Source organism: Dendrobates tinctorius, unplaced genomic scaffold (assembly GCF_039654945.1).
Source record: "Dendrobates tinctorius isolate UK_male_01 unplaced genomic scaffold, ASM3965494v1 ptg000326l, whole genome shotgun sequence".
Lineage (NCBI taxonomy): Eukaryota > Metazoa > Chordata > Amphibia > Anura > Dendrobatidae > Dendrobates > Dendrobates tinctorius.
The window spans coordinates 16,797,662-16,822,564 of record NW_027361993.1 but is presented as its reverse complement, the minus strand read 5'-3'; the positions used below and the strand labels follow the sequence as shown (position 1 = coordinate 16,822,564).

General features: G+C 42.1%; 1 protein-coding gene across 7 annotated transcripts in view; it reads left to right on the top strand.

Annotated features, from left to right (window-relative positions):
• Positions 1–24,903, top strand: part of AJAP1 (adherens junctions associated protein 1) — a 542,737-nt gene that overhangs the window by 456,477 nt on the left and 61,357 nt on the right. For all 7 annotated transcript variants that reach the window (XM_073561799.1, XM_073561796.1, XM_073561794.1 and 4 more), the window contains exon 4: positions 1,297–1,539. In XM_073561799.1, the coding sequence (XP_073417900.1) occupies positions 1,297–1,539 (243 nt within the window). The remainder of the gene's footprint in view (positions 1–1,296; positions 1,540–24,903) is intronic.

Genomic DNA, 24,903 nt, shown 5'->3' with positions numbered 1-24,903 from the left:
TCTCTTTCCAGCCCGTCCAGGCCTTTCTAATTTTGTCACATTGACACAGATGTCACCTGACCAGGTGTCATCTTCAGTCCCTTTCTGTAGGAACATATGTTCCCACTATTAAGTTCCTACTACTATAATTCTTTCTTGTTTTCATTTTCACCTTTGACCAGTAGAAGGCATTGTTTGCTTGCAGTTACTCAGCTAAGCATCAACTCTACTCGTCTTCTCTCTTGTCGTCCTCCCTACACCCCTTCATCCTTGACTAAATTTGTCAGAAGTTCTAGGGCCATTGGAGGATCCATGTTGATCGGACTGAACATTTTCTGCACCTGTCAATTTCAGGGCATGGTGGACAATAAGCCCATAATGACCGTAGCTCAAGGATCCACAGATATCTAGTGCTGACCTTAACTGTGTACGAGAGCAAAGCTTCATCTCTCCACAAGCTCTTTAATATAAGCAAACATGTTTTTTTTACTTTAAGTGTTTAGAACAAGTGCTGGATTTTTTCCATGGGTGGAACAATGTTTAGTGACATGAAAAGTGCACCAGCTTGTGAACTTGATGCCTTATGCTATTGTGAACAAAAAAAATGGTAGGTTGTCTCCAAGGTAAAAACCAGGTATATGAGGGATATTGGATGAAATAATAACAGCTCACTCTCTAAATATCCCACATTTAAGGGAATTTGTCACCTGGTTTTTGCCACCTAATCTGAGAAGATCATAATATAGAGACAGAGTCCATGAGTCCAATGATGTGTCACTTACAGGGCAGCTTGCTGTAGTTTTGATAAAATCATCGTTATTTTATTTGCAATAGGAAATTATCACTAGATGGCTAGTACCCCGTGTCCACCATTGATTGGCGGCTTTCTACCTATGTACAGTGAACACAAAAATTGACCAATCAGTGTTGTGGGTTTATCTAGAATTCTGCATTCATGGAACTGGTAGATCTGCAGCAGATAAGAGATTTTAACAAAATCGTAGCAATCAGCAGTATAGGTGATACATTGCTGGAATCAGTGTCTCTGCCCCTACAACATGCTGTTCTCAGTTAAGGCTACAAAAACCTCATCACAGATTTCCTTCAAAGCTTCACAAGTGTCAAATATGCATACTCAAATCACCATAGACCACTCAAATTCAGCATCTTCTGATTTTCTAGCTGCTTGACCCATCACTGCCCCACTTATTGTATGGCTACTTAGCTACAACAACATTGTACATTGACTTTTAGATACTATGTATGCCTGAGAATAGAATCATTATTAATGACCATGTTCTTTGCTTTCTTCTGTAGCTGTGCACAAAGTGGAAACGCCAGAAGGAACAGCCACCAGCGGAAAATCACTCAGCAAGAAGAGAGCTGCCAAAACCTGACAGACTTCACCCCGGCGCGCGTGCCCAGCAACATGGATATATTCACTGCATACAATGAAACTCTGCAATGTTCCCATGAATGTGTAAGGACTCCTGTACCTGTCTACACAGATGAGGCATTACACCAGACCGGAGCATATAAAACAACATTCAATGGCAATAGGTGAGAGACAAACTGTTTACTGATTGAAAACAGAAATTTCCATCTTTGCTCATTTTAAATCAATGCCAGGATGTTGTATCATGTTCTATTTTATTGTATGTGTATTATTATTTGTGTTCAGTGTTGTGTCCTCATATAGACCCAGGCAGGTCACTTTGATGTTTAGGACATTGGTGTAAATCACTGCACTCTCAGAAATTCTTTTACACTTGTTTTACATACTTAAAATAGGACTCAAATTCTCTGTTGGTTAATTTGTTAATATATCTTTATAGGCATTGGAACTTTATTTTTGTGATATAGAGCTTCAAATATCCTGCATCCACCATCTTATATTAAAAAATTCTGCTTTCAGCCACCACTAGAGGGAGCACAATGCAAACCGTTTTGACATTTTACTCAAAACTAAAACAGTATGCAATAAAGTCTTTAGCTCCCCTTAGTGGTGACTGCAGAATATTATTATTTATCCGTGTCATGTCATAAAATTTAGCTCTGTTTGAGCTATGTATGAGAAAAAAAATGCTGTTACAAAGAAATTAAAAAAATAATGAAAGTGCAGAAAATTGAAATTTTAAAGGTTTAAATTATTGTTATTATTATTAGTACTAATATATCATCGCAATTTAATAATTGTAAAATGGATTGCACCTTTAAAAACAAGCAAACAAGTAAATTATATAAAATATAAAAAAATAAAATACAGCATAAATTAGGTTACAATAATTATCTCAATTATCTGCCTATTGTTCTAACTAGAAGTTTACATACACTATATAAAAAGACACATCTGCAGGTTTTTTTCAATATCTGACATGAAATCACAATAAACCTTTCCCGTTTCAGGACAATTAGGATTACCATAATTATTAATATTTGCCAAATGCCAGAATAATGAGAGAGAGAGAATGTTTAAAGGCAGTTTTATTACTTACTGCAAAGTCAAAAGTTTACATACATTTCATTAGTATTTGATACCATTGCCCTTAAGCTGAATGACTTGGGTCAAGTGTTTGGGATCTCCTCCCACAAGCTCCTCACAATAGTTGGTCGGAATTTGAGCCCATTCATCCTGACAAAGCTGGTGTAACTGATCCGGGTTTGTAGGTCGCCTTGCTCGCACCGGCCTTTTCAGCTTTGCCCATACATTTTCAATAGGTTTGAGATCAGGCCTTTGTGATGGCCATTCCAAAACATTGACTTTGTTATCCTTAAGCCATGTTGTTCCCATTTTGGCAGCATGTTTCGGGTCAATGTCCATTTGGAAAATCCATTTTCGCCCAAGCTTTAACTTTCTGGCTGATGTCTTGAGATGTTGCTTCAGTATTGCCACATAATCTTCTTTTCTCATGATGCCATCTATTTTGTGAAGTGCACCAGTCCCTCCTAGAGCAAAATAACCCCACAACATGATGCTGCCACCCCCATGTCTCACAGATGGGATAGTGTTCTTAGGCATCTCCTTTTTTCCTCGAAACGTAACAATGGTCATTATGCCTAAAAGGATAAATTTTAGTTTCATCAGACCACAGGACATGTCTCCAAAAATTAAGGTCTTTGTTCCTGTGTGCATTTGCAAACATTATTCTGGCTTTTTAATGTTTCATTTGCAGTAATGACTTCTTCCTGTCAGAGTGGCCTTTCAGCCCATGTTGATACCGTACTTGTTTCACTCTGGATATTGTCACAATCTTACCAGCTTCCTCCATCATCTTCACAAAGTTTTTTGCTTTTGTCCTTGGGTTGATATACTGTGCACATGTCAGACCAAAGTACATTCATTTCTGGGACACAGAACCCATTTCCTTCCTGAGTGGTATGATGGCTGGACATTCCCATCTTGTTTGTACTTGTGTATAATTGTTTGTACAGATGAACGAGGCACCTTCAGGTATCTTGAAATTGTACCCAAGGATGAGCCAGATTTGTGCAAGTCTTTAATTCTCTTCCTGATATCTTGGCTGTTTCTTTTTTGCACTTTACCATGATGCTACAAAAAGAAGCAGTGTGTTTCAGGTGTGCATTAAAATACATCCACAGGTATGTCTCTAATTAGTGCAGATGTTGCATATTAGAAGCTTCCAAACACATGACATCATTATATGGGCAGTCTAGAATTGTTTAAAGGCATAGCAATCTTAGTGTATGTAAACTTTGTACTTTGGAGTAAGTAATAAAAATGCCTTTAAACATTCTCTCTCTCTCTCTCTCGTGCTCTCTCATTATTCTGGCATTTGGCAAATATTAATAATTATTGTAATCCTAATTGACCTAAAACGGGAAAGATTTAGTCTGATTTAATTTCAGATATTGAGAAAAATATACGTATGTGTCTTTTTATTTGCTGTAAGTAAACTCCTAGTTTCAACTGTATCTATCTATCTATCTATCTATCTATCTATCTATCTATCTATCTACCTTTCTATCTATCTGTCTGTCTTTTCATCCTGTCTAAGATATATATATTTGCCACTTAAAATAAAAATAGTGTGCAAGGGTAAAAGATTTAGAAATAAAGGATAACATAATACAGTAAACAGAAGCCATTTAAATGATAGTGAATAAACTTAACGCAAACCCAATTATTATTTTTCCTAGTCAGCGTATTGGCTTCATTATTGATGCAAGACCTTAAATGTGAGGTTAGAGCTGAGATAAAAGGTATAAATGCATTTGATATAGGACACAACATTTTTTTTAATGATGAGAAGGTAATATTACTATCATAACACAGTATTATTAATTTCTATATCAAGTCATGAAATATTTTCATTATACTGAAATGAGAATTTGGAAGGGAAATTCATATAAGAAACAAAGTAGTTATAATACTATTTGTATTTTTCATTACACACCATCATTTCTACAATTTTATGTATTATTTCACCTTTATAGTTTTAACCTTTGCTTGTTACTTGATCAACAAATACATTTCAGCGAACCTTAAATTAACAGGAACAGTTGATGACTGAGCTCCTGTTATTGGTATGTCCTAAATACAAAAGGTCCTTGCTTAGGATGAGACTATACGCAAGTTTGACTGTAATCATAAAGACACAAAGGACAATATAAGAGCTGCAGGAAATTTTCACTTGCTACTTTTTGCAAGATAAGGTTTTTTATCTATTTTTTAAGATACATACAAATAAAAAAAGTCTAAAAAAATGGGAAATTTTGAAATAAAAAATTCACAGTCAAATTTACTTGATTTTGTTTAAATAACTGTGATTTTTTTTTTCGTTTTGGAGCAGTAGTTGCTTTATTCTTATTCTTTATATATTATATACAATTCCTAAAAAGTGAGTTAAAAAATGCTTCTGACTTCCCATTAAGAAGGGCGAGTGCATTATGGGGACTGTCTGACTGTGTTATGGAGCTAAAAAGTTTTCTCTTTTCTTGGAAAATTGGCATAAATTTGAAGGAAAAAGAAAAAATAACAAAAAAAACCCTCAAAATCAATAAAAATGCAAAGTAAGACTTACTTGGCTGAAATCGAGAAGCCAGTATCTGTGTCATGCTGCCAGTATTTTGGACAGCGTGGATCTAATAACTGGTTCTCTTCAATGTCAGATGTATTTTTGCCCTGGCATATAAGTTTAATAAAGAAAAAAAATCAGTTTACCCAAAATATATGCTACTTCTTCAATTTCCAGTTAAGTCATTACCATTCTTGTGATGTTTGCCATTGTAAATTTTAATTTAAAAGGTTGTTGTGCTAAACAAAACCAAAACTACTTTCTCAAATTTGTATCTTAAATCTGAACCCTTGCTGATGAGTTTCCTCAATAATTTCAGCTGATCTGCAGGGGTCTTAGCATAGGGACTCTATACACAAAAGTTATCCAAAGCAGGCTAAAACGATTAAAGAAGCAACCATCATATTCTATAGCACTGTGTACTTACAATTGCTCTTTTTGCCTTTCTACCCAGTTCTCTTTTCTATTAGGTCTATAACATCACGTGATTAAATGAAACAAATGTACAAAATCCAATAGGGTCTTATCCAAGTATATAAGGATGATACCAATGGTATTCTGCTCACCTATTATGGTTGTGCATGACACAAGCAGTATCGTTGCATAGTAGTCAGGTGCTGCATCATCCACAGAGGGGTATACAATGTATACAAAGCCAGGAATCATGGACTTCACGTTTGCTGCTAATTCACAAATGGATCCAAAGACAAATATAATTTGAAGTGTTTTAACCCCTTCACCCCCAAGGGTGGTTTGCACGTTCATGACCGGGCCAATTTTTACAATTCTGACCACTGTACCTTTATGAGGTCATAACTCTGGAACGCTTCCATGGATCTCGGTGATTCTGACATTGTTTTCTCGTGACATATTGTACTTCATGTTAGTGGTAAAATTTCATTCAAATAACTTGCGTTTATTTGTGAGAAAAATGGAAATTTGGCGAAAATTTTGAAAATTTTGCGATTTTCCAACTTTGAATTTTTATGCCCTTAAATCACAGAGATACGGCACACAAAAAACTTGATAACTAACATTTCCCACATGTTTACTTTACATCAGCACAATTTTGGAACCAAAATTTTTTTTTGTTAGGAAGTTATAAGGGTTAAAAGTTGACCAGCGATTTCTCATTTTTACAACACCATTTTATTTTTAGGACCACATCACATTTGAAGCCACTTTGAGGGGTCTATATGATAGAAAATACCCAAAAGTGACACCATTCTAAAAACTGCACCCCTTAAGGTGCTCAAAACCACATTCAAGAAGTTTATTAACCCTTTAGGTGCGTCACAGGAATTTTTTTGAATATTTAAAAAAAAATGAACATCTAACTTTTTTTCATAAAAAAAATACTTCAGGTTCAATTTTTTTTATTTTACCAAGGGTAACAGGAGAAATTGAACTGCAAAAGTTATTGTGCAATTTGTCCTGAGTACGCAGATACCTGATATGTGGGGGGAATGACTGTTTCGGCGCATGGCAGAGCTCAGAATGGAAGGAGCGCCGTTTGACTTTTTCAATGCAAAATTGGCTGGAATTCAGATTGGACGCCATGTCACGTTTGGAGAGTCCCTGATGTACCTAAACAGTGGAAACCCCCTACAAGTGTCCCCATTTTGGAAACTAGACCCCCCAAGGAACTTATCTAGATATGTGGTGAGAGCTTTGAACCCACAAGGGCTTTACAGAAGTTTATAACGTACAGCGGTACAATTAAAAAATCATATTTTTTCCACAAAAATGATCTTTTCACCCCAATTTTTATTTTCCCAAGGGTAACAGGACCCTAAAAGTTATTGTGCAATTTGTCCTGAGTACGCTGATACCCCACATGTGGGGGTAAACCACTATTTGGGCGCATGGCAGAGCTCGGAAGGGAAGCAGCGCCATTTGACGTTTTTGGCTGGAATTGAGATCGGACACGATGTCGCGTTTGGAAAACCTCTGATGTACCAAAACAGTGGAACCCCCCCCCAAATGACACCATTTTGGAAACTAGACCCCCTAAGGAACTTATCTAGATGTGTGGTGAGAACTTTGAACCCCCATGGGCTTCACAGAAGTTTATAACATAAAGCCATACAATTAAAAAATCATATTTTTTCCACAAAAATGATCTTTTCACCCTCAATTCTTATTTTTCCAAGGGTAACAGGACCCTAAAAGTTATTGTGCAATTTGTCCTGAGTACGGTGATACCCCACATGTGGGGGTGAACCACTATTTGGGCGCATGGCAGAGCTCGGAAGGGAAGCCGCGCCATTTAACGTTTCGGGCTGGAATTGAGATCGGACACCATGTCGCGTTTGGAAAACTCCTGATGTACCAAAACAGTGGAACCCCCCCACAAATGACACCATTTTGGAAACTAGACCCCCTAAGGAACTTATCTAGATGTGTGGTGAGCACTTTGACCCCCCCAGTGCTTCACAGAAGTTTATAACACCCGGGCGTGAAAATAAAAAATTCGTATTTTTTCCACAAACATGATCTTTTAATCACCATTTTTTTTATTTTCGCAAGGGTACCAGGAGAAATTGGACCCCAAAAGTTGTTTTCCAATTTGTCCTGAGTACGCTGACACCCCATATGTGGGAGAAAACTACTGTATGGACACACGTCGGGGCTCGGAAGGGAAGCAGTGACGTTTTGGAATGCAGACTTTGATGGAATGGTCTGCGGGTGTCATGTGCATTTGGAGAGCCCCTGATGTACCTAAACTATTGAAACTCCCCACAAGTGACCCCATTTTGGACACTAGACCCCCCACGGAACTTATCTAGATGTGTGGTGAGCACTTTGAACCCCCAAGTGCTTCACAGAAGTTTATAACACTCGGACGTGAAAATAAAAAAATCATTTTTTTCCACAAAAATGATATTTTTGCCCCCAATTTTTTATTTTCCTAAGGGTAACAGGAGAAATTGGACCCCAAAAATTGTTTTGCAATTTGTCCTGAGTAGGCTGATACCCTACATGTGGGGGTAAAACACTGTTTGGGCGCATAGCAGAGCTTGGAAGGGAAGGAGCACCATTTGACTTTTTCAACTCAGAATTGGCTGGAATTGAGATCAGACGCCATGTTGCATTTGGAGAGCCCCTGATGTGCCCAAACAGTGGAAACCCCCAATTCTAACTCCAACCCGAACCCCAACACGCCCCTAACCCTAACCCTAGCCCTAACCCTAGCCCTAACCCTAACCCTAGCCCTAACCCTAACCCTACCCTAACCCTAACCCTAACCCTACCCCAACACACCCCTAGCCCTAACCCTAGCCCTAACCCTAATGGAAAAATGGATATAAATACATTTTTTTAATTTTATTATTTTTCCCTAACTAAGGGGGTGATAACGGGGGGTTTGATTTACTATTTATGGCGGTTTTTATGTTTGGCGGCTGTCGCACGCTAAAAGACGCTTTTTATTGTAAAAATAGTTTTTGCATCACCACATATTGAGAGCTATAATTTTTCCGTATTTTGACCCACCGAGTCATTTGAGGTCTTATTTTTTGCGGGACAAGTTGACGTTTTTATTGGTACCATTTTCGGGCACGTGAAATTTTTTGATCGCTTTTTATTCCGATTTTTGGGACGCAGAATGAACAAAAACCAGCGTTTCATGAATTTCTTTTGGGGGGGGTGCGTTTACACCGTTCCGCGTGCGGTAAAATTGATAAAGCGGTTTTATTCTTCGGGTCAGTACGGTTACAGCGATACCTCATTTAGGTCGTTTTTTATGTTTTTGTCAGTTTTATGCAATGAAAACTACTTTATATAAAAAATAATTATTTTTGCATTGCTTTATTCAGCGAGCTATAACTTTTTTATTTTTTCGCTGATTATGCTGTGTGGCAGCTCGTTTTTTGCGGGACAAGATGACGTTTTCAGCGGTACCATGGCTATTTATATGCGTCTTTTTGATCGCGCGTTATTACACTTTTTGTTTGGCGGTATGATAATAAATCATTATTTTTTGCTTCGTTTTTTATTTTTATTTTTTAAGGGGTTCGCTAAAGGGGTTAACTAATGGGACAGTTTTATAGGGTGGGTCATTATGGACGCGGCGATACCTAATATGTGTACTTTTATTGTTTTTTTTTATTATTATTTCCAAAAAATGGATTTATTGGGGGAATATTTTTTTTTTTTTTCTAATTTATTTGGCGATTTTTTTTTATTATTTTTACACTTTTTTTTATTTTTTTTTTTACTTTATTAAATAGTCCCAGGTGGGACATCACTGTCCTGTGACAGATCGCTGATCTGTCACATCACAGATCACTGTGACAGATCAGCGATCTGACACAGGCACTGCAGAAGGCTTCCTCATGCCTGCGCTTTGCAGGCACTGAGGAAGCCAGCTTCCGCAGGCCCCCGAAGGCCCCCGTCGCCATCTTGGATTCGGGGCCCTGGAGGAAGGGAGTCCCCCGCAGCAGCGCTGCACATTGCACTGCCGTGGGGGGCTCAGGGACGCACGGAGGGAGCCCCCTCCCTGCCGATGCTTCCCTTTAACCCCCGGTACACCGCGATCGTGTTTGATCGCGGTGTGCAAGGGGTTAACATGTCGGGGGCGGTCCGTGACCGCCCCTGACACATTGTGCCGGGTGTCAGCTGTGATAATCAGCTGACACCCGGCCGCGATCAGCGGCGCTCACCACGTGGGCGCCGCTGATCGCGCCAACGTACTATCCCGTCCCCGGTCATACGGGCCCGGGTACCGTGGACGGGATAGTACGTCGGATGGCAGGAAGGGGTTAATGTCAACTTGTTTGAGAGTTAGATCCGACTCCTCCACCTGCAGAGCTGCATTCTAGATATTTGGCTGTTCTTCACACCCATAATTCCTGGCTTTTTATATCACGTGATTGAAAACAGATTAGCTGAATCCTTCTAAGCTCTGTGTAGAAACAAGAAGTCTACTTTCCCTGTATGAATCATCAATGAAGAAGTCACTGGCAGGGGGAGGAATGGAGCAGTTATGTCAGGAGTTGAAGATGGGAATGATAAATGCAGACACAAGAGACTTCCTGTTTCTGCATATAGCAGAGAAAAGAGAAGAATTAATTGGATAGAAAGGCAAAATGAGCAATTGTAAGTGCACAGTGCTGTATAATATGATGATTGAAATATATTAAGAGGCTAAAAGCTTTGAGTGGAGTGATCCTTGAAATACAGGTGCTTCTCACAAAATTAGAATATCATCAAAAAGTTAATTTATTTCAGTTCTTCAATACAAAAAGTAAATCTCATATATTATATTGAGACATTACAAACAGAGTGATCTATTTCAAGTATTTATTTTTATTAATGTTGATGATTATGGCTTACAGCCAATGAAAACCCAAAAGACATTATCTCAGTAAATTAGAATACTTTATAACACCAGCTTGAAAAATGATTTTAAAATCCGAAATGTTGGCCTGCTGAAATGTATGTTGAGTAAATGCACTCAATACTTGGTTGGGGCTCCTTTAGCATCAATTACTGCAGTAATGCGGCATGGCATGGAGGCAATCAGCCTATGGCACTGCTGAGGTGTTATGGAAGCTCAGGTTGCTTGGATAGCAGCCTTCAGCTCACCTGCTTTGTTGGGTCTGGTGTCTCTCATCTTCCTCTTGACAATATCCCATAGATTCTCTATGGGGCTAAGGTCAGGTGAGTTTGCTGGCCAATCAAGCACAGAGATACAGTTGTTTTTAAACCAGGTATTGGTAATTTTGGCAGTGTGGACAGGTGCCAAGTCGCAAGGGAGAATAAAATTTCCATCTCCAAAGAAAGAGTTGTCGGCAGAGGGAAGCATGAAGTGTTCTAAAATTTCCAGGTAGACGGCTATACTGACTTTGGCTTTGATAAAACAAAGTGGACCTACACCAGCAGATGACATGGCTCCTCAAACCATCACTGATTGTGGAAAATTTACACTAGACCTCAAGCAGCTTGGATTATGGCCTCTCCACTCTTCCTCCATACTCTGGGACCTTGTTTTCCAAATGAAATGCAAAACTTACTTTCATCTGTAGTCGGCTCCATCGATTTCAAAATCCATATTTCAAAGTACATATTTCTAAGTACTCTGAATTAGACTAGAATTGGACTGGAATTGACTGTAAGGTAACGGACTATAACACCACTACAATGTTTCGCCTTCTTTTTACTATCACCCCCATACTACTCCATTTCTTCCTAACTCCTGCAATCCCTCCACCCAGTAAGGAACTATTCATTTCCCCCTCCATCCTTCCCAGCCATCTCACCTCTTTGTCACAACTGTTCCTCCACATACAATCCTTTTCCTCCAGACACAAACAGCCACATCATGTCCTATCCTGCTCCCACCTCCTAATGCTCTGTTTACTACTCCTCATTGCTGGCGACTAGAGTTGAGCGATACCGTCCGATACTTCAAAGTATCGGATCGGAATGGATCGGCCGATCTTAAAAAAAAGTATAGGTATCGCCGATTCCGATACCGGAAGTCCCATTCAAGTCTATGGGACTTCCGGTATCGGAATAAGAAAAACCCTATTTTTGCCTTGTACAGCCTCTCTGGGGTCTGTACGGGCCTTTCGGGGGGCTGTGCCGGCCTGCCAGGGGGTCTGTGCAGGCTCCGGTGGTCTGTGCCGGCCTGCCGGGGGGCTGTGACGGCCTGCCGGTGGTCTGTGCAGGCTCCGGTGGGCTGTGCCGGCCTGCCGGGGGGCTGTGCCAGCCTGCCGGTGGTCTGTGCAGGCTCCGGGGGGCTGTGCCGGCCTGCCGGGGAGCTGAGCCGGCCTGCCGGGGGGCTGTGCAGGCTTCGGGGGTCTGTGCAGGCATCGTCCGATGGGACTACAAGTCCCATCGGGCGATGCCTGCTACCATGACAGTGATTGACACATTAGCCAATGATGGGACAGTAGTAGTCCCATCATCCGGCTAATGTGTTGAATGTAAAAAAAAAAAAAAAAAATTACGTGCTACATACATGCTACATACATACAACATGCATACTACATATATACTACATGTAACATACATACTACATATATACTACATGCAACATGCATACTACATGCATGCTACATACATGCTACATACTACATACATGCTACATTCATACTACATATATACTACATGCATGCAACATACATACTACATATATTCTACATGCATACAACATACATACTACATATATACTACATGCATGCAACATACATACTACAGTACATACTGTATATACTACATGCATGCAACATATATACTACATGCATGCAACATGCATACTACATATATACTACATGTAACATACATACTACATATATACTACATGCATACTACATACATGCTACATACATACTACATGCATGCTACATACATACTACATGCATGCTACATGCATGCTACATACATACTACATGCATGCTACATACATACTACATGCTACATACATACTACATGCATGCTACATACATACTACATGCTACATACATACTACATACATGCTACATGCATGCTACATACATACTACATGCATGCTACATACATACTACATGCTACATACATACTACATGCTACATACATACTACATGCTACATACATACTACATACATACTACATACATACTACATGCATGCTACATACAATACATTCATACAATACATACATAGACATACAGTACATATAACATAGAGTAACATACTTACCAATACTTGTCACATTGTTCCCCGAAGCCATTGTCTTTTACGGAATAAATATTAACATAACAAACCACAAAAATACTCACCCACGATCCGAAGCAGTCCACGAGTGTGTCCCACGACGATCTTGGGTAGAGAACTGCAGCATCAGCTGATGCTGCCGTTCTCTACGGGCTGCAGGAATCCAATGACGGAAGGTAGGTATCCTTCCGCACTGTATTCCTCCGCCACTTAAAAAAAAAAAAAAGTCCCTAGTCTCACTTTATGCCATTGCTGCGTGGGAAATTCCCACACAGCAATGGCATAAAGTGAGACTAGGGACTTTTTTTTTTTAAGTGGCGGAGGAATACAGTGCGGAAGGATACCTACCTTCCATCATTGGATTCCTGTAGCCCGTAGAGAGCGGCAGCATCAGCAGATGCTGCAGTTCTCTACCCAAGATCGTCGTGGGACACACTCGTGGACTGCTTCGGATCATGGGTGAGTATTTTTGTGGTTTGTTATGTTAATATTTATTCCGTAAAAGACAATGGCTTCGGGGAACAATGTGACAAGTATTGGTAAGTATGTTACTCTATGTTATATGTACTGTATGTCTATGTATGTATTGTATGTAGCATGCATGTAGTATGTATGTAGTATATATGTGGTATGTATGTAGCATGTAGTATGTATGTAGCATGCATGTAGAATGTATGTAGTGTATATATGTGGTATGTATGTAGCATGTAGTATGTATGTAGTATGTATGTAGTATGTATGTAGCATGCATGTAGTATGTATGTAGTATGTATGTAGTATGTATGTAGCATGCAGTATGTATGTAGCATGCATGTAGTATATATGTAGTATGTATGTAGCATGTAGTATGTATGTAGCATGCATGTAGTATATATGTAGTATATATGTAGCATGTAGTATGTATGTAGCATGCATGTAGTATATATGTAGTATGTATGTAGCATGTAGTATGTATGTAGCATGCATGTAGTATATATGTGGTATGTATGTAGCATGTATGTAGCATGCATGTAGTATATATGTGGTATGTATGTAGCATGTACTATGTATGTAGCATGCATGTAGTATGTATGTAGTATGTATGTGGTATGTATGTAGCATGTAGTATGTATGTAGCATGCATGTAGTATATATATGGTATGTATGTAGCATGTAGTATGTATGTAGCATGCATGTAGTATGTATGTATGTAGTATGTATGTGGTATGTATGTAGCATGCATGTAGTATGTATGTAGTATATATGTGATATGTATGTAGCATGTAGTATGTATGTAGCATGCATGTAGTATGTATGTAGTATATATGTGGTATGTATGTAGCATGTAGTATGTATGTAGTATGTAGCATGCAGTATGTATGTAGCATGCATGTAGTATATATGTAGTATGTATGTAGCATGTAGTATGTATGTAGCATGCATGTAGTATTTATGTAGTATGTATGTAGCATGTAGTATGTATGTAGCATGCATGTAGTATATATGTGGTATGTATGTAGCATGTAGTATGTATGTAGCATGCATGTAGTATGTATGTAGTATGTATGTAGTATATATATATATATTTTTTTAAACATTTAACACATTAGCCGGATGATGGGACTACTACTGTCCCATCATTGGCTAATGTGTCAATCACTGTCATGGTAGCAGGCATCGCCCGATGGGACTTGTAGTCCCATCGGACGATGCTTGCACAGACCCCCGGGCATCAGCACAGCCCCCCGGCAGGCCGGTACAGACCCCCACAGGGTGCACAGACCACCGGCAGGCCGGCACAGCCCTCCGGCAGGCCGGTACAGACCCCCACAGGGTGCACAGACCACCGGCAGGCCGGCACAGCCCCCCGGCAGGCCGGTACAGACCCCGGGCAGTCCACACAGCCCCCGGCAGGCCGGCAGAGACCCCCGGAAGGCCCGAAATGACGGCACATCATGATGCGCACACACCGCGCATCATGATGACGTCATTTCGGCTGTTAATCAACTTTGAACTTCCGATTCCGATGTCGACTTCCGATATTGAAAAAATATCGGAAGTCGGTATCGGAATTCCGATACAGCAAGTATCGGCCGATACCCGATACTTGCGGTATCGGAATGCTCAACACTACTGGCGACATATCCCCAAATCCTGGCCCTCCTCAACATATCCCCACACTCATTTCTAACAAACTGCCATGATCCACAATACTTTTTCGCAACCATGACAACCTCATACCTATTCATCCAGCCCCCACTCCCCCGGTCCCCCTACCTATGGAACACACGGTGTTGTGAGTTCATTTTCCCCTTCACTACTGAGGCCCGAGAAACTCCCTCTTCTGGTGAAGAAAGGTAGTGAGCCTGATTGTCAAACACCTGGGGCTGATTATGATGACTGGCTGAGTGGAGTTAATGACTGGATATAAGGCTGCAGATGCCCTTCTGGCCTGCGGGTGATTTCTCTGTGGACTTCTAGGAAACCAGTCTGATTCCAGCTCATCTAAAGCTAAGATTTCTGCTTTGCCTTTTTGCATTAGTGTTTTGTTTTCCTTGCTTTTCTGGATTCTGCCATTCCCTGCTGGGGTGAGCTGAATCTCCTTTTGCCTGTTGCTCTGTCTTCAGAATATTCCTGAGTACTGACATAGCTTTTTTGAAGCCTAGCGTCTTCAGGGCCTTTTTTACTGTCAGTTGTTGGCTCTTATTTTCATAGGGTTTTTCACGGATTGCAGACAGCAGCCTTCCTGTCCTGTCCTATCTAAAGCTAGCGTGGGCCCCATCTTTGCTCAGTCTATCTTTCTGTCTGTGTTTTGTTCTTTCTTCTTGCTTCACCGTCATTATATGTTGGGGGCTGCCTTTTACTTTGGGGTCTGCTCTGGGGCAGTTTAGATTTCCCTTTCTGTCTTTAGGCTATGTAGTCCTCCCGCTGTGATCGAGGGGCCTAGGGCATCGTAGGAGCCCCCCACGGCTACTGCTAGTTGTGTTGATAGGTTCAGGGGTCTGCAATCCGATAGCTGCCAACTTCTCTGGTTTTCTGGACTTAGCTAGCATTTCTATTTTTGCCTCCTACGGTGACTCAATCATAACAGAATCACCCGCCATACCGCAGATCCTAGGGTACTCAATTGCAGGAAAGAATTGTATAAAAAAAAAAAAAAAAGTGTGTATATTTTTTCCTCTATATCTCTGAGGCCGTAGGGGGAATTTTTTTTCTCTCAATGGAGATAAAGCAATTGTCTGATCGTGTGGAGCAGCTCGCTGCGGAAGTGCGGGGAATTTCCGCCTACCTTGCTCATTCACATGCTGCTGAACCAAAGATTCCTACACCTGATGTATTTTTTGGGGATCGGTCTAAATTTTTGAATTTCAAAAATAATTGTAAATTATTTTTTGCCTTGAAGCCTAACTCGTCAGGGAGCTCCGCGCAGCAGGTTAAAATTGTCATCTCTTTGCTGCGTGGCGATCCCCAGGATTGGGCGTTTTCTTTGAAACCAGATGATCCTATTCTGACTAATGTGAACGCATTTTTTCAGGCCTTGGGGTTGTTGTATGACAAACCTAATGCCATTGATCAGGCTGAAAAGACCCTGCTGGCATTGAAACAGGGTCGTGATTCTGCAGAATTGTACTGTCAAAAATTCCGAAAGTGGGCAGTACTTACTACCTGGAATGATAATGCCTTGGCTGCTCTCTTTCGGAAGGGGTTGTCAGAAGCCGTAAAAGATACTATGGTGGGATTTCCTGTTCCCTCTGGTCTTGACGATTCTATGTCTTTAGCCATTCAGGTTGATCGGCGTTTGCGCGAACGCAGAGCTGCACGAGAGGTGTTGCCACCTGTTGAACAGATGTCTGAATCTATGCAATGTGATAGAATTTTTTCCAGAGAGCAGCATCAGGAGTTCAGAAGGCATAATAAGTTGTGTTTTTTCTGTGGAGATGCCTCGCATATTATTTCTGTCTGTCCTAAACGCGAGAAACGCCTTGCACACACGTTTTCTGTTGGTGGTGTTCAACCTAAGTTTCTTCTGGCTATTACTCTTATCTGCTCCCTGTCCACATTTTCCGCCAAGGCTTTTGTGGATTCGGGAGCAGCTCTAAACCTAATGGACTTGGATTTTGCTAAACGTTGTGGATTTCCGATGACACCTCTGCAGACGCCTATCCCTTTGAAGGGGATTGATGCTACTCCTTTGGCTAAAAATAAACCTCAGTTTTGGACCCAGGTGGTAATGCGGGTCGCCCCAGACCATCAAGAAAATTGCAGGTTTTTGGTGTTACATAATCTGCATGATACTATTGTTCTGGGGTTTCCCTGGTTACAAATTCATAATCCAGTTTTGGATTGGAAATCTGTGTCTGTGGTGAGTTGGGGTTGTCGGTGTGCCTTTAGTGAGGCTCCGGTGTTTTCCACCTCTCCTCAGTCGCATGATGTTCCTGACTATTTGGCGGACTTTTATGATGTATTTAGTGAGAATGAGTCTGCGTCTCTGCCTCCTCATAGGAGTTATGACTGTGCAATTGAACTGAGCCCGGGGTGTAAATTTCCCAAGGGTCGGCTCTTCAATTTATCTGTACCCGAGCACGAGGCTATGCGATCCTATATTAAGGAGGCTTTGGAGAAGGGTCATATTAGACCATCCTCGTCACCCTTAGGTGCCGGTTTTTTTTTTGTAGCCAAAAAGGATGGATCATTAAGACCTTGTATTGATTATCGTGCTCTCAACAAAATTACTGTTAAATATCAGTATCCGTTACCCCTGATTTCTGATCTATTCTCCAGAGTTAAAGGTGCTTGCTGGTTTACCAAGCTTGACCTCAGGGGGCGTATAATCTTATTCGCATTAAGCATGGGGATAAATGGAAGACGGCGTTTAATACTCCGGAGGGACATTTTGAGTACCTGGTGATGCCTTTTGGGCTCACTAATGCCCCTTCTGTCTTCCAGTGCTTCATGAACGATATTTTCCGAGATTTTGTCGACAAAATTTTTGATTATCTATCTGGATGATATTTTGATCTTCTCCAAGGATTGGGATTCTCATGTGGAACATATTCGGACTGTGTTCCGGATCTTGAGGGAGAATTCCCTGTATGTCAAAGGATCTAAATGCCTTTTTGGAGTACAGAGGATTTCTTTTTTGGTATTTATTTTGTCCCCGTCAACTATTGAAATGGACCCGGCCAAGGTACAGGCCATTTACGATTGGGTTCAGCCCACTTCTTTGAAGGCCCTCCAGAAGTTTTTGGGTTTTGCTAATTTTTATCGGAAATTTATAGCAAAATTTTCTAGTATTGCCAAGCCATTGACTGATTTGACTAAGAAGGGTGCTGATGTGTTAAATTGGTCTCCGGAGGCTGTTTCTTCCTTTCAGGAGCTGAAGCGAAGATTCACCTCCGCCCCGGTTTTGCGGCAACCTGATGGCTCACTTCCGTTCCAGGTAGAGGTGGATGCTTCTGAGATTGGTGCAGGAGCTGTTTTGTCCCAAAAGGATCCTGTAACATCTAAAATGAATCCCTGTGCTTTCTTTTCCCAAAAGTTCTCTCCATCTGAACGTAACTATGATGTGGGGAATCGGGAACTGTTGGCCATGAAATGGGCATTTGAGGAGTGGAGACATTGGTTGGAGGGAGCTAAGCATCAAGTCGTGGTCCTCACTGACCACAAGAATTTGATTTACCTAGAGTCGGCTAAGCGCTTGAACCCTAGACAGGCTAGGTGGGCCTTGTTTTTTACACGTTTTGATTTTGTGGTTTCTTTTCTTCCTGGAACTAAGAATGTCAAGGCTGACGCCCTCTCTAGGAGCTTCTTTGCTGATTCTCCTGTGGTGACCAAGCCTGCTACCATCTTAGGCGAAGGGGTAGTTCTTTCTGCCATCTCGCCCGATTTGAGACGTGCTCTGGAAGAGTTCCAGGAGGACAAACCTGAGCGTTGTCCCAGTGGAAAGTTGTATGCTCCTGACCAGTGGAAGAAGAGAGTGATGTCTGAAGTTCATTGCTCTGCTTTGGCTTGTCATCCAGGTATTTTTGGTACTAGAGATCTGGTGAGTCGGTCTTTTTGGTGGCCCTCCTTGTCTCGTGATGTCAGGAATTTTGTGCAGTCCTGTGGGACGTGCTCCCGGTCTAAATCGTGTTCTCACTCTAGTGGGTTGTTGATGCCTTTGCCTGTCCCCAAGAGGCCATGGACCCATATTTCAATGGATTTCATCTCTGATATGCCTGTCTCTCAAAGGATGACTGTTATTTGGGTGAATTGTGATAGGTTCTCTAAGATGGTTCATCTTGTACCATTCCCTAAGTTGCCGTCTTCCTCTGAATTGGTGCCCCTGTTTTTACAACAGGTGGTTCGCTTGCACGGGATTCATGAGAACATTGTATCTGACAGAGGAGTCCAGTTTGTGTCTAGATTTTGGAGAACTTTCTGTTCCAAGCTGGGAATTCAGTTGTCCTTCTCCTCTGCTTTTCACCCTCAGACCAATGGGCAGACAGAGAGAACAAACCAGACCTTGGAGTCATATTTGAGATGTTTTATTTCTGCTGATCAGGATGATTGGGTTTCATTTTTGCCCTTGGCCGAATTTGCTTTAAATAATAGAGCTAGTTCTGCCACTTTGATGTCACCTTTTTTTTGTAACTTTGGGTTTCATCCTCGATTTTCTTCAGGGCAGGTGGAGCCCTCTGCCTGCCCAGGTGTTGACACTGTGGTGGAGAGAATGCACCAGATCTGGGACCAAGTGGTGGATAAGTTATCTCTCTCCCAGGAAAAGGCCCAGCGGTTTTCCAACCGACATAGGACCATTGGTCCCCAGTTTAAGGTTGGTGATATGGTGTGGTTATCATCAAAAAATATTGCTATGAAGGTGGCTTCTCCTAAGTTTAAGCCTAGATTTATTGGACCTTACAAGATTTTGGAGATTAATAATCCGGTCTCTTTTCGTTTGGCTCTTCCTGTCACATTTAAAATCCATAATGTGTTCCATAAATCCTTGTTGAAGAGGTTTGTTGAACCTGTTGTTCCGGGGGTTGCACCTCCAGACCCTGTATTAGTTGAAGGTAACATGGAATATGAGGTAGAGAAAGTACTGGATTCCCGTCTGGCTAGACAGAGACTCCAGTATTTGGTTAAGTGGAAGGGTTATGGTCAGGAGGATAATTCCTGGGTCTCTGCCTCTGATATTCATGCCAAAAGATTGGTGCGTGCCTTTCATCGGGCTCACCCTGACCGCCCTGGTGGCGTGGTTGAGGGTTCGGTGACCCCTCCTCAAGGGGGAGGTACTGTTGTGAGTTCATTTTCCCCTTCACTACTGAGGCCCGAGGAACTCCCTCTTCTGGTGAAGAAAGGTAGTGAGCCTGATTGTCAAACACCTGGGGCTGATTATGATGACTGGCTGAGTGGAGTTAATGACTGGATATAAGGCTGCAGATGCCCTTCTGGCCTGCGGGTGATTTCTCTGTGGACTTCTAGGAAACCAGTATGATTCCTGCTCATCTAAAGCTAAGATTTCTGCTTTGCCTTTTTGCATTAGTGTTTTGTTTTCCTTGCTTTTCTGGATTCTGCCATTCCCTGCTGGGGTGAGCTGAATCTCCTTTTGCCTGTTGCTCTGTCTTCAGAATATTCCTAAGTACTGACATAGCTTTTTTGAAGCCTAGCGTCTTCAGGGCCTTTTTTACTGTCAGTTGTTGGCTCTTATTTTCATAGGGTTTTTCACGGATTGCAGACAGCAGCCTTCCTGTCCTTTCCTATCTAAAGCTAGCGTGGGCCCCATCTTTGCTCAGTCTATCTTTCTGTCTGTGTTTTGTTCTTTCTTCTTGCTTCATCGTCATTATATGTTGGGGGCTGCCTTTTACTTTGGGGTCTGCTCTGGGGCAGTTTAGATTTCCCTTTCTGTCTTTAGGCTATGTAGTCCTCCGGCTGTGATCGAGGGGCCTAGGGCATCGTAGGAGCCCCCCACGGCTACTGCTAGTTGTGTTGATAGGTTCAGGGGTCTGCAATCCGATAGCTGCCAACTTCTCTGGTTTTCTGGACTTAGCTAGCATTTCTATTTTTGCCTCCTACGGTGACTCAATCATAACAGCACGCTCTGTCTGCAACAAGCTATCATTTATCCATGACCTCTTTATCACCAACAAACTCTCCTTCCTTGCCATCACTGAAACCTGGCTCACTCCCTCTAACACAGCCTCTCCAGCTACGCTTTCCTTTGGCGGATTCCATCTCTCTCACACCCCTCGCCCCAGCAACAAACGTGGTGGAGGAGTTGGCTTGCTCATGTCTGATACCTGCTCCTTTACCCCAATTCCTTTGCCACCCTCTGCTAGTCTTTCTTCGTTCGAGGTGCACTCCGTCGACATCTATTCCCCCTCCAACCTCCAACTGTCTGTCATCTACCGCCCCCAGAACTAGCCATCTCCACCTTTCTCGACCACTTCACCACATGGCTACTCCATTTCCTTTCTGCTGACATCCCCACCATCATCATGGACGACTTCAACATCCCTATTGACACTTCTACTCCAGCTGCCTCTAAACTTCTATCGCTCACAGCTTCCCTTGGCCTCACTCAATGGTCCTCTGTGGCGACTCACAAAGATGGTCACATGCTGGACCTTATCTTCACCCGTCTCTGTTCCCTCACTTATCTCAATAACTCACCCCTCCCCCTGTCTGACCACAACCTACTGACATTCTCTTCCCTCTCCTCTCCTAACTGCGCAACCCCCGCTCCATAAACTCACTCACACTCGCAGGAATCTCAAACACCTCAATTTACAATCACTCTCTGAGTCCCTTCTCCCTCTTACAGACATAGCTTCCCTTCATGACACAGATGCTGCCGCCACTTTTTATAACACCACAATAACAGCAACACTTGATTTGGCTGCCCCCCTCACGCAGAGCAAAACTCGTACAATCAACAGGCAGCCCTGGCTGACCAGCCTAACCTAAGAACTGAGACGGGTTTCCAGGGCTGCTGAGAAGAGATGGAGGTGAACCCATTCTACTGAGCACATCAGCGCATACAAGCAGTCCCTTGCCAGCTTTAAGTCCACGCTCTCTGCCGCTAAACAAACTTACTTCACATCTCTCATATCCTCCCTGTGTCACAACCCTAAACAACTCTTCAACACTTTCAATTCTCTACTCCGTGCCACAGCACCTCCTCCCCCTCCTCTCATTTCTGCTGAAGACTTTGCCTCCTTCTTTATGCAGAAGATTGACACGATCAGACAAAACTTTGGCTCGCAGCCCCCAATGCCCCTCTTAGCCGCTCAGCCCTGTTCTGCAAAAGCCAGCTTCTCCACCATGACAGAAGATCAGTTCTCCACCCTTCTGTCAAGATCACACCTCACCACTTGTGCCCTCAACCCACTCCCGTTTCACCTAATCCCTAACTTGGCCACAGTCTTCATCCCATCTCTAACACACCTCTTCAACCTTTCACTTACAAATGGTGTCTTTCCCTCATCCTTCAAACATGCCTCAATCACACCCATCCACAAAAAGCCCTCCCTTGATCCATCCTCTGTGTCTAACTATCGCCCGATATCTCTTCTCCCTTACGCCTCAAAACTACTGGAACAGCATGTATATCTTGAATTGTCCTCCCACCTCTCCTCCTGTTCCCTCTTTGACCGGTTACAATCTGGCTTCCGACCGCATCACTGAACTGAAACTGCAGAAACTAAAGTCACTAACGACTAACTAACCGCCAAGTGCAAGCAACACTACTCTGTCCTCCTCCTGGACCTGTCCTCTGCCTTCGACACCGTAGACCATTCCCTCATGCTACAGACTCTCTCATCTCTTGGCATCACAGACTTGGCCCTATCCTGGATCTCATCATACCTAACAGACCGAACATTTAGTGACTCCCTCTCACACACCACCTCCTCACCTCGCCCCCTGTCTGTTGGTGTTCCTCAAGGCTCTGTCCTAGGACCTCTACTATTCTCCATCTACACCTTTGGCTTGGGACAGCTCATAGAATCCTATGGTTTGCAGTATCACCTCTATGCCGATGACACGCAGATCTACCTATCTGGACCCAACCTCGCCTCCTTACTGACTGAAATCCCACAATGTCTGTCTGCTATCTCAGCCTTCTTCTCTGCTCGCTTTCTCAAACTGAACATGGACAAAACAGAATTCATCATCTTTTCCCCATCTTATTCTACCCCTCCACCAGACCTACCCATCAATGTCAATGGCTGCTTTCTTTCCCCATTCCCGCACGCTCGGTGCCTTGGGGTGATCCCCAGCCTCCCCCTATGCCAGGCCCTTTACTGGCTTCCTATTGCCCAGAGGCTCCAATTCAAAACCCTAACCATGACATACAAAGCCATCTACAACCTGTCTCCTCCTTACACTTGTGACATGGTCTCTAGGTACCTACCCTCACGCAACCTTCGATCATCTCAAGATATCCTTCTCTACTCCCCCCTTATCTCTTCTTCTCACAACCGCGTACAAGACTTCTCCCGTGCTTCCCCCATACTCTGGAACTCTCTGCCGCAACACATCAAACTCTCACCATCAACGGAAACCTTCTAGAAGAACTTGAAGACCCACCTGTTCCGACAAGCCTACAGCCTGCAATGATCCTCGGTCTACTGAACCACAGCACGACCTGCTCTACCCTCTCCTACTGTATCCTCACCCATCCCTGTAGACTGTGAGCCCTCGCGGGCAGGGTCCCCTCTCCTTATGTACTTGTGTGTCCCTTGTCTTACACATGTTTATTATACTTGTCTACATTTCCCCTTTTCACATGTAAAGCGCCATGGAATAAATGGCGCTATATAAATGCATAATAATAATAATAATAATCTGAAAACAACACCTTGGACCACTGAGCAACAGTCCAGTTCTTTTTCTCAATAGCTCAGGTAAGATACTTCTGGCGTTGTATCTTGGTCATGAGTCGCTTGACACAAGGAATGCAACACTTGTAGCCATGTCCTGGACACATCTGTGTGTGCTGGTTCTTGAAGCAATGACTCCAGCAGCAGTCCACTCCTTGTGCCTTTCCCCCAAATTTTTGAATGACTTTTTCTTGACAATCCTTTCAAGGCTGCGGTTATCCCATTGCTTGTGCACCTTTTTCTACCACACTTTTTCCTTCCACTCAACTTTCCATTAATATGCTTGGATACAGCACTCTGTGAACAGCCAGCTTCTTTAGCAATGACCTTGGGTTGCTTATCCTCCATGTGGAGTGTGTCATTGACTGCCTTCTGGACATCTGTCAAGTTAGCAGTCTTCCCCATGATTGTGGAGCCTACTGAAACAGACTTAGGGACATTTTTAAATGCTTAGGAAGTCTTTGCAGTTTTTTGCTTATCATTCAAATTTACTGCGATAATGGCTTTTGGATTTTCATTGGCTGTAAGTCATAATCATAATAATAATAATAATCTTTATTTATATAGCGCCAACATATTCCGCAGCGCTTTACAGTTTAACAGTTTCAAAACACAAGTCATAAGTAACAACGCTAACAATACAATAATTAAAGCAAAATAAGACGAAATAAGACGACCCTGCTCGTGAGAGCTTACAATCTACAATATCAACATTAACAGAAATAAACACATGAAATAGATCACTCTGTTTGTAATTACTCTATATAATATATGAGTTTCACTTTTTGTATTGAATAACTGAAATAAATTAACTTTTTCATGATATTCTAATTTTGTGAGAAGCACCTGTATATTGAAATGGTGTCAGCTGCTTGCCATCCATTGTTTTATGTATAAACTATTATAAATGATCTCTACATTAAGTAGGTTGTCCAGCAAGGAAAATGTTTTTCAAAAAGTACTCAGAGTGGTTAAAAATTATAAACGATTGAATATGCACCTATTCGATTCCCCAATGCACTTTTTTCAACTCTGCTTGGATACACACCAGTTTCTAACCTTCTGGTCCCATCTTGACACACAGAAAATGCCGCTCAGCTAGTTGCTGACTGAGTGGAGTGCAGTGAGGATATGGTTGTTGCATTTTTCAGCTTCTAGCAAAATCATAAACACTCAGATATTTTGCGACAATTAACTGTTTTATTGTAAACTTACAGTAACCCTCATCTTCATCACAGCAGCATGTAGTATTACAGCAGAGAACCAACACAAACATTTATTTATTGTAATCATTTATATAGTGCTGTTAATTCCACAGCGTTTTACATACATTATCGGCACTGTCCC